Source organism: Condylura cristata, unplaced genomic scaffold (assembly GCF_000260355.1).
Source record: "Condylura cristata isolate star-nosed mole 26May11 unplaced genomic scaffold, ConCri1.0 scaffold00020, whole genome shotgun sequence".
Classification (NCBI taxonomy): domain Eukaryota; kingdom Metazoa; phylum Chordata; class Mammalia; order Eulipotyphla; family Talpidae; genus Condylura; species Condylura cristata.
This window is the reverse complement of record NW_004567121.1, coordinates 27,588,072-27,597,825: the sequence shown is the minus strand read 5'-3', so window position 1 is coordinate 27,597,825 and position 9,754 is coordinate 27,588,072. Positions and strand designations below refer to the sequence as shown.

General features: G+C 60.9%; 1 protein-coding gene across 1 annotated transcript in view; it reads left to right on the top strand.

Moving 5' to 3' along the window:
- Positions 1-8: 8 nt before the first annotated feature.
- Positions 9-9,754, top strand: part of GAREML (GRB2 associated, regulator of MAPK1-like) — a 13,911-nt gene continuing 4,165 nt past the window's right edge. The window contains exons 1-4 of the mRNA XM_004686052.2: positions 9-123; positions 2,987-3,127; positions 8,364-8,494; positions 9,147-9,740. Of these exons, the coding sequence (XP_004686109.1) occupies positions 12-123; positions 2,987-3,127; positions 8,364-8,494; positions 9,147-9,740 (978 nt within the window). The 5' untranslated portion in view covers positions 9-11. The remainder of the gene's footprint in view (positions 124-2,986; positions 3,128-8,363; positions 8,495-9,146; positions 9,741-9,754) is intronic.

The window sequence follows — 9,754 nt, the reverse complement described above, 5'->3', positions numbered from 1 at the left end:
GCGCCCATGCCATGGAGAAGCTGGCGGCCGGGCTGGCGGGCCTGCGCTGGAGCATGGGCGCCTTCCCGCTGGACCTCATCGTCAGCCGCTGCCGCCTGCCCACGCTCGCCTGCCTCGGGCCAGGTACCGGGGTGCTGGGAAGGGCGACCGGGGGCCGCGGGGCAATCGGGGACGCTCTCGGCAGGTGCTAGCGGGACCGTGAAGAGGCCGCTCCTGTGGCTCGCCGGGGCTCCCGCTCTCTCTTCGCGCGCCTCCCCGGGAAACTGAGGGCCCTCGAGCCGGGGGTCCTCTCTCCCTGGGCCCCACAGATGGACGCCGGGACAGAAGCCCAGGTCTGCGGCCAGCCCGTTCGGAGTCCTCCGCCAGGCTGCAGCCCAGAACTTGCGCGAGCCACCTGGCCCGCCCCGTCGGTGCTCCCTTTGCCCCGGCGCCCCCAGACCCCGGCCGGGCCGCGCCTCCTCCTCTCTTTGTCTCCGGCCTCTCACCTCCATCCTCTGAATCCCTGGGTCCTCGAACTCGGTCTCCCCACGGCCGCCACCCCCCAGCCCCGCTCTGCCTCTGTTGGGACCGGGCTCGCACCGCCTTTTGCATTCCGAGGCGCAGCCTCGCGTCCTCGCGGGCGGGCAGGCCACCTCCGGGGAGCCCGAGTGAGGGGTCGTCCCGCCCGGCGTGATGTTCCCGGCCCCTGCCCCCGCCCCCCATAGGTTGCCCCACTTCTCGGGGCCCTGCGCCTGGGCTGCCCTGCGGATGGGACCGTGCGTGGGGCCGCAGAGGGGCCGCCTGCAGGCTGCGTAGAGCGAGGGGACTGTTTGGGGGAAGAGGGGCTGCTTGGCTGGGGGAGGGGCGGGAGCCGGGGCTGGCAGCCAGGCCGGGGGTTTTGTGTGTGAGAAGAATAGGGGTTTGGCCCGCGTTGGCACACTCGCTTCCCTGAATGCTAATGGGGCCCGCGGCCACTGGCTCCTCTCCTCTCCGCGGGGCCCGCAGCCCCTCCTCCGATCCTGGGCGGCGTGGGGTGGGCCCGTCAGCTCAGCTTGCTGCGGCAGCGGGCTCGAGGTCGTCCGTGCCCCGCCGGCTGGCAAGGGTGCCCCGCAGCCCAGCATCTTGCTCTCCCCATGTCACCAGATCGACAGCTTGAGATCCGGAGACAGCCGTGTCAGCAGCAAGGCTGTGTGTGTCTGTGTGTGGAGGGTTCTGCTGGCCCAAGTTCTGCCAGGCCAATTCCCACACAGCCTCTGTGACGTCTGTCCCTCCTGGGGGTCCTTTCTGAGTTGCTCAGCCTGTGCAGGGCGCCTTCCGGTGCTCTTCACACCTATGGTGCCCCTGTTTGTCTCTGGCGTCACACCCTGTGAGAGTAGGCAGTTTATTGTCTTCCGCGGGGCTCCTTGAGGAAGTTCCCCCAAGATTACAGCGACAGTGAGTGTGAGCAAATACACGCCCGTGTGCTGGCATGTGGCTGTGGGCGCGCGTGTGTGTGACCCAAGTGTATTAAGAGTCTTGGAGGTTCCTGTGTGCCTGTGCATTTGAGAAGGCCCCGACTTGGGACCACGGACTGAGTTGTGTCCTTGGGGTCACAAGCTAGGTGGCTGTGCTGACCCAACGCTTGGTGACCGTGGCCCATGCTGTTGGTGTGTGCCCGTTCGTGGATGGGCTGGGGAGAGTGTCAAGAGGAAGCGGCAGGTCGGGACAGCCGCGTGGGCCCAGGAGGTGAGGAGCTGAGGACGAAGGCCCAGTTCCGCCACCACGACACGCACAGTGTGGGCCAGGCCCTCACCAAAGGTCCTGGACGCATTCTCTTTCCCATGTCCATTTCAGTCTTCATGGAGACCCCAGCTTTCAGAGCAAATCATTTCCCATTTGGTGGTGGGGGGCAGAGGTGTAATAAATTGTCCCTGGAGGGGGCTAAGAAGGCGCATTCCCCACCCCCACCCTGCCCACCAGCTGCAGCCAGGAGACAGCTCCACTGGCCTCCTGGAAGCTGGGCCAGCCTCGCCTGCTCGCCTGCTTCCCTGGAAACCGTTGCTGGGTTTGGAGCCTCCCAGCCCAGACCCCTCCTAACACCTCTGCCCCAGAGCAGCTTTCTCTAGGACCAGGCCCCACACCCCCTCCTTCAAATATCCCTCCCAAGCGTCATCACTTCGTTTTTCTAAGTCTGGGAGGATGCAGGCTGTGAGAGTGACGAGCCAAGAAGCCGCTTTCTGAGGTGGGGCTGTGGGTACGAGACTTACTCCTGTTCGGGGATGAGGCCCCCTGGATGCCCAGGCTGCCTGTGGCAGTGGGTGCAGAGGAGCAGCCCCGGGGCCAGGGCCCCCCTCCTCTACGCCCCGTTGCTCTCCCGGCCCCTGGAGCCCTCACAGCCAGGACCCACACCTGCAGCCCCTTCTCTGCGGTCCCCATTCGCCCAGCAGGACCCTCCTGGCCTGGCCCAGGCAGTGACTGGGGCTAAGAATTCTGCTGGTGTGAGCCTGGGTGGTGCTGAGGCCCAGCTCAAGGGTCTCCTGCTCAGTAAAGTCTCTTTCACCCCCACACCCCCAGCCAGAGTTTGCCGTGCTCAGTGAGAGCTTAGTGCCTCAAACTTGCTCTGTATTCTCAGTTTATATCTCTTCCCACCGCCCCAGGGACCTCAGGGTTCCTGGAGGTCAGGGGCTGGGCTCACCCCCTGGGAGCCCCTGCCCCCAGCATAGGGCCTGGGACAGCAGGCACCCGGACTGAATGATGATGAAGGATGGCAGCCCAGTGGCGGGCCGGGCTGCCATCAGGGGCCAGAGCTCCAGGAGGTAGGGCCTGACTTAGCTGCCCCGAGGCCACAGCCAGCAGCCTGCCTGTCCCTTGAGCATGTCTGGCCTTGAGCAGGGCAGGGATCCTGGATCCTGGGGAGCTTCCCTGGACAGGGTCTTGCTGAGAAGGCATAGAGGTCACCCAGCCTGTTCTTTCTGCCCGCCTGATGTTTTTCCTCCCCTCAGCTTCTGTCCTCCCTTTCCCTTCCCAGGGGAGTATGCGGAGGGCGTCAGTGAGCGAGACATCCTGCTCATTCACTCCTGCCGGCAGTGGACCACAGTGACAGCCCACACCCTGGAGGAGGGCCACTATGTCATCGGACCCAAGATTGACATCCCCCTGCAGTACCCAGGTGTGCCCACCCAGGGACAGATGGCATAAAGCTGATGGGGGGAGGATGGGCAAGACAGGCAGGGCTGGGGGTGGGGGGAGGGTTGGTGACCTGCTTCCCTGGAGCTAGAGCAGGGGGCAGGGTGGTGGCTCGGCTGAGTGAGGGCAGGTGGTTTGCCTGTGCCGTGGAGCCCTGGGCTCCTGGAGAGGTGGCTTCCAGGTTTGCAAGCTTCAATTCACATTTTATGTCAACTAGACTTTAAACTAATGATTAAAAAATATACCTTTAAAAATATATATATACCTTTAAGTAACTACCCACCAAAGCTTAGCCCTAACTGGATAGCTTCAGGGTGTCACCTTGAGCTGCCTCTTCACTTTTTTTTGAACGCACCCTCCAGGAGAACAGCTCCTGCCAGCATCTTCTCAGCCTTGTGCCACCCAAACACTTCAGAAACAAAGAGAGGCTCAGGCTGATTATCTGGCTGCATCAACTCCGATCCTGCGTGTCCCATTTTGTGTGTGAGAAGCTTATTGTTTTCATTGATTGACTTTATAGCTGAATATTAACATTTTTGAGTTTAAGAAGAGTGTGCTCATGAACTTCAACTTTGATCAGTTATATGCATGATGTTAATTTCCTACAAAAGTTGTGTCTGAGGAAAAGATTCTGCTTCTAAACACACAAAGGATAGCTCTTTCATTTTACACCTGATGAAGCAGGGTCAGAGACAAAAGTGACTCACCCAGGGTCACAGCTAGAAAGTCCAGAGGAAGGGCCAGACCCAGGTATCCTGACCTGCCTGGGTACTCAGCCTGGCACCAGGAATGCAGGATTACCGCACTCTGAGGGGGGTGGGGCATCAGACTCCCCACCTGTGCCCAGGACCCTCAGCCCTTGGGTAGTAATCCCTGGGGCCTTCCAGACACTGGGCCAAGAATTTCCTGCATTTCATTCGCACAGTAACACTGAGAGTCTGATCAACTTCATTGAACACACTTTGCAGAAACAGAGGCTCAGGACCGCAGTGCTTCTGTTTTTCACAACCCCCACACCCCCATTGACCCCAAAGGTTGGGAACCCCCTGGGCTGGAAAGACTGGCAGTGCTGTCCTCGCAGGTACCACCGTCCCCCTGGCCCTGCTGGGCCTCCTGAGCCAGTGAGTGAGGACTGCGCCTGGACACAGCCTCTGTCTGCTCCTTAGAACAACCCCTTGGAGCAGGAACATCCTCGTAGCTCTCAGACCCCTTAAAACAAGGAGGAGACTATCTTAATGGCCGCTCGGACTGGGGTTCTGTGCCCGCCTTGGGGCTCTGAACAAGAATGATCGAAGCTAGAAATTTCCCACCTTGGCACCTGGCACTGGCCAAGGGGGAGGTCTCAGGTCATCTTGGGATAAAAAGTGAGGGTTGGAAAAATCCCTCACTGACAGAAATGCCAGCTGGGGCTGCCCCCACTTCAGCGTCCCACCCACCACCAAGGCACAGAGCCCGGTGGGGACCTGTGGGTTCAGGGGCCCCCAGCCCTTTCTGCCACTTCTTTTGGTGGCTCCCTGCCACTGTATCTACAGTGTCATTTCGGGGTGACAGCTGGCGGGCAGCGGCCCGCAGCCCCTCTCCTTTCCGGTGGGCTTGGGGGAGGGGAGGCCGAGGCCCCCAGGGGCGGGGGAGGCCTGGCTGGGGCGAGTTAACGTTCAGAGTGGCTCGGAGTGGCGTGGCGCAGATTCCTCCTAATGAATTAACAATGACGCGAGAGCCACGGTGGAGGGGGAGGGGAGGACGGCGGCGCCCAGTGGGGTTGGGGGCACGGCGGGTCAGCGGACTCGCTCAGACACCCCCCCCCCCGCCCCCCGCCATATCCAACCCTCTCACCCCCCACGACGGCAGCGGGGCACCGGGTGCCCGGAGCTGAGCACACTGCCATTCTGCGGGCGGGAAGACTGAAGCCCACGGCTTCACTTGCCCAAGGGCACCCAGCAGTTTGGTGGCAGAACTGGGGTTCAGCCAGCTCCGACCTTCTCTAAAGCTGTGCGTTTACCCATCATCCTTGATGGGGCGTCTGCGCAGGGAGCAGCGCGGGCAGGGGGGTGACAAGATGCTTCCCCTGGAAACTGCCCACCTGGCGAAGGGGCAGCGTGAATGTGCCCGGCAGGAAAGGATGGGGAGTGGGGCAGGCCAAGGTAGAGCAGGCCCCTAAAATGCTGGGGACCTCGCTGAGGGGTGCAGGACAGGAAGCTGCCCAGGGGCTGCAGCAGGAGGAAAAGGCTTGCAGGGGCCGCGCGTCCTCCCGGGAGACCCCCCTTCCTTCCTCCGGCTGTAATGACCGGGGCGGGCTGCAGGCTGCGGGGAGGGGGTGGTGCTGGCTACCATGGTTACATCGATCTCCCCAGCCACATCCTCCCCCTGCTCCTGCCCCGACTTGGCTCTGGCTCTCCCCACCGGGGGCAGCGGCATTTCTCCCTGCCTGGACGTTTGTGGTGGGTGTTTGTGTGGTGGGCAGGGGGCTGGGGATACTCTGTGTTGGATGGTGGGAGACTCGGACCCTCGCCCCTGCTCAGGACCGGCCCCCAGATTTATCCCTCTGCCCCTGGGGCTGTGGCACCTCTTAGGCCCCTTCCTGAGAGGGCCTCAGGAGGAGGGGGTTCCTCCAGCTTTCTCCCTGCATCTTCTCTTTCAAGCTTCTCCTTTCTCTTCCTGCGTCTAGCTGTTGCTGTGGCAGGCTGTGCCCTCGGCTTCTGCTTTTCATACTCTGCACTAAGGGGTCCTTTATTTTTTAAAGATTTATTTATTTATGCATACAGAACTGGGGTACAAGTCAGAGGTTCAGGGGCAGTGAGAGGATTCACCAGAGACAGAGCAGAGAGCAGAACAGGCAGATGGATGAAGTCCACTGCTGAGGGGAGCAGCGGGCGGGTCAGGAGAGTCTGCTGGCTTTGTGGGTCACCTCGGGGGCGGGGGATCAAACTCACACTGAAACAGCTGTGGTGAGCTTGCAGTGCTGCGACCCAACCCATTGCGCCACCAGGGAGGGCCCCCTTTATTTATTTTTAAAGATTTATTTATTTGTGCATACACAAACTGAGGTGTAGGCCAGAGATGCAGGGGGTGAGAGGATTCACCAGAGACAGAGTGGGGAGCAGACAGGCAGATCAAATGAAATACACTGCTGGGTGGAGACAGGAGAGGTCTGTTGCGCCATGTGGGTCAGCTCCCTGGCGGGGGATTGAGCTCATGCTGCAGTGGCTGCTGCTGGCTTGATTGCACAAGGGGTCTTAATCTGGGTTTCTGACTGGCCTCGGTAGCGCCAGGATCCCTCAAGCTGGATCAAAGTGGTGTGTGTGTTCACACCAGGCTCAGCCCCAGGCATATTTCTGGGAGGAGCGGCCCTGAGTGTTAGGATCTCTGCTCTGCCCCACCCCTGGGCTGGCTTCCCTGCCCCACAGTTGAAGCCTCCTGTGGCCCCCTGACCTCCAGCCTGTACTTCTGACCAGGGGTGCAGGCCCTGCTGTGGTAGTGACCCACACGCTCACTACCCTGGGGCACCCCCTAGAGGCCCGCCTGCCCCTCCTCATGTTCCCACTCGGGGTTAACAGCTCTGCCTCCCTGTTCTAGGCTGGTGGCCCAGCTCAGGGTCCTGGGCCCCTTCCTCCTCTGCTGCCCCTCACCTGCCACCCACTGTGCTGAGGTCCCTTGACGTATCTTCTGATCTGCTTGTTTCTTGCCCTTCTCTCTGCTTCTGCCCCTGCGCGTCTCTAGAATCCAGTACTGGTCATTTCCCTGAATGGTCTCCCAGTTATCTTTGTAAAGTTTCAACTTTGAGCTCTGTGTTTCCTTGCTCAAAACACAGCAGTGGGTCTCATTTCTTACAGAATAAAGTCTTACTGTCTTAGCCAGGCATTCAGAACCTCTCACACCCAGTTGCTGTCTTCACCTCATGTCACCTCCCTCCTGGAGTCCTGCCCGCCAGCCTCTCTCCATCTTAGGCCACAGTCTGCTTTCCTGTGGCTGTGTGGACTGTCTCCCATGTGGACTGTCGGTTCTCTAAATCTCTTTTCATTCTTAAGGTGCAGCTTGGTGACCCCCTCAGATGCTGCCAGGCAGGCTTACCCCGACATGGAAGTCTTCCAGCTCTTTTCAGGAGCCTGTTGCAACATGCCACCCCCAGCCATCACTGGGGGCTCCCGGGCAGCCACACCTTGTATGTGGTTTCCTTGAGAGCAGACTGTATTTTATCCAGATTGGCACCTGCTGTCAGGCCTAGCAGTGTCTGGCACACAGTGGGTGTTTTGTAAATGTCTGTGGAGTGAATCAGTGACGGAAGCCATGACCAGGAAGGTTGCAGAAGCCAGGGCACCTTGTCTTTTCTCGGCCTGCTGCCTCCTTCTGTACAAGACTCTTCTTTCTGAATAAGGCCTGAGAAGAGGCTGTCCATAGTGCCAGGGCAGTTGGCAGCTGGTGTTTGAGCTCATGTAGCTGGGCACATAAAATGTGTGCAGCCGGTGAGGGGGGACATGGTTTAAAAGGGTGTCAGCTTCATGAATTAGCATCATCCCTTAAAATCTGTCTCATGGCAGTATCTGCTGGACCGGCTGAGACAGCCCTGCTTGTAGGTTAGGGAGGCCTCACCAAGGGAGGCAGCTTTGCTGGGCGTGGAATAGAGGCCTCTGGACAGGGCAGCTGGATATTGGTCTGGGGCAGGGTCCTGGGGCAGAGCTAGGGTCTGAGTGGCTCTCCTGAGGCCTCCAAGTCCTGGGTTGGGCCCCTGGCCTGCTCAGTACATTGGTATTGCTAAGTAATCCAAGGAGCCAGACCTAGGCAGGGCCCAAGATCACCTGCTCCTAAACCCTCAGGTGAGGACTCACATGGAAATGGACTTACACACAGGTGCAGTAAATCGGTGGGGCAGGGACCACGCCAGGAGCCAGCATCCTCAATGCCACACACTGACGCTGGATCAGAGACAGATGTGTTCAAGTGTCTTGCACTTGGGTTTCTCTGGGCAGGCAGCTCCTGGCCTCACTGTGCACCCACAAGCTCTTCACAGGTGTGGGCTGGGCTCTAGTTGCTAAGATTCTGCACTCACCCCCCACAGAGGCTGGAGCCAGATGACCAGCCCCTCCCATCCCGTGCTGATTAAAATCTGCTCTTCTGTCCACCTGGTTTCTGAGGGCCTGGCTGAACGGAGGGTAGCAAGAAGTAGAGACCGGGCAGGCCGGGCCCTCGGGGTCTCTGCACAGCCTGTGCTTCCTCCTGTGCAGGGAAGTTCAAGCTCCTAGAGCAGGCCCGGGATGTGCGGGAGCCGGTGAGGTACTTCAGCAGCGTGGAGGAGGTGGCCAGTGTGTTCCCTGACCGAATCTTTGTGATGGAAGCCATCACCTTCAGTGTCAAGGTCAGTCCTTCCTGTTCCAGGCGTGGTGCTCCCACCTTCCCCTGCCTTCCGGGTGACCTGGCCCCTGGTCGGAGGGGTGCCACTAGGGCCCAGGAGACAAGGTGTCAGAGTGTGCCACCGGCTGTCCCTACAGGGCTTTGGCACAGTCCGGCCTTGTCACAGAGCGGATGTAGGTGCACCGAATGCAGACTCCCCCTGCACAAGGTGGTGGGGCAGGAGGGCGTGCGTGGCGGCTGGGGCCCTCTCAGGGCTGCCAGCCCTGGCACCTGTCAGGCGCTGCGGTGGCTGTGGGGAGTAACCCCTTCGGCATAGGTCAGCCCCTGTCTCTCACAGCAGCCTTGTTGAAGGGATAGGGCATGTCCAAGTTGTAAGAATAACAGTAAAAGCCACTTCCTGACTAATTTCAAACTGAGTCACTGTATATAGTCTCTTTAATGCTTATAGCAACTGTCCCAAGTAAATTACTCCTCGAGGTAATTAAGGCCCTGGAGGTAACTCACCTAGGCCAGGGCACTGAGGGTCTCTCCCGACTCCTCACACCCCTCTATCCTGCGCTCTCCAGCTGGGCTCAGTCCTGGTCCCAGAGGGCCTGGCATGGCTGGCTTGCCCGAGGGCCCTGGCTAAAGGCCTCCCCTGTTTCTGGGGCCCCCAGGTGGTGTCGGGTGAGTTCAGCGAGGACAGCGAGGTGTACAACTTCACGCTGCACGCGGGCGATGAGCTCACGCTCATGGGCCAGGCCGAGATCCTGTGCGCCAAGACCACCAAGGAGCGCTCGCGATTCACCACCCTGCTGCGCAAGCTGGGCCGGGCCGGGGCGCTGGCAGGGGTGGGTAGCGGCGGCACCCCAGGGGCCCCGGGGGGTGGGGCCGGCGGCGGCGGCGGAGGGGGCGCCAGGCCCCTCAAAGGCAAGATGCCCTGCCTCATCTGCATGAACCACCGCACCAACGAGAGCCTGAGCCTGCCCTTCCAGTGCCAGGGCCGTTTCAGCACGCGCAGCCCGCTGGAGCTGCAGATGCAGGAGGGCGAGCACACGGTGCGCGCCATCATCGAGCGCGTGCGGCTCCCGGTGAACGTGCTGGTGCCCAGCCGGCCGCCGCGCAACCCCTACGACCTGCACCCGGTGCGGGAGGGCCACTGCTACAAGCTGGTCAGCATCATCTCCAAGACCGTGGTGCTGGGGCTGGCGCTGCGCCGCGAGGGCCCCGCGCCGCTGCACTTCCTGCTGCTCACCGACACGCCGCGCTTCGCGCTGCCGCAGGG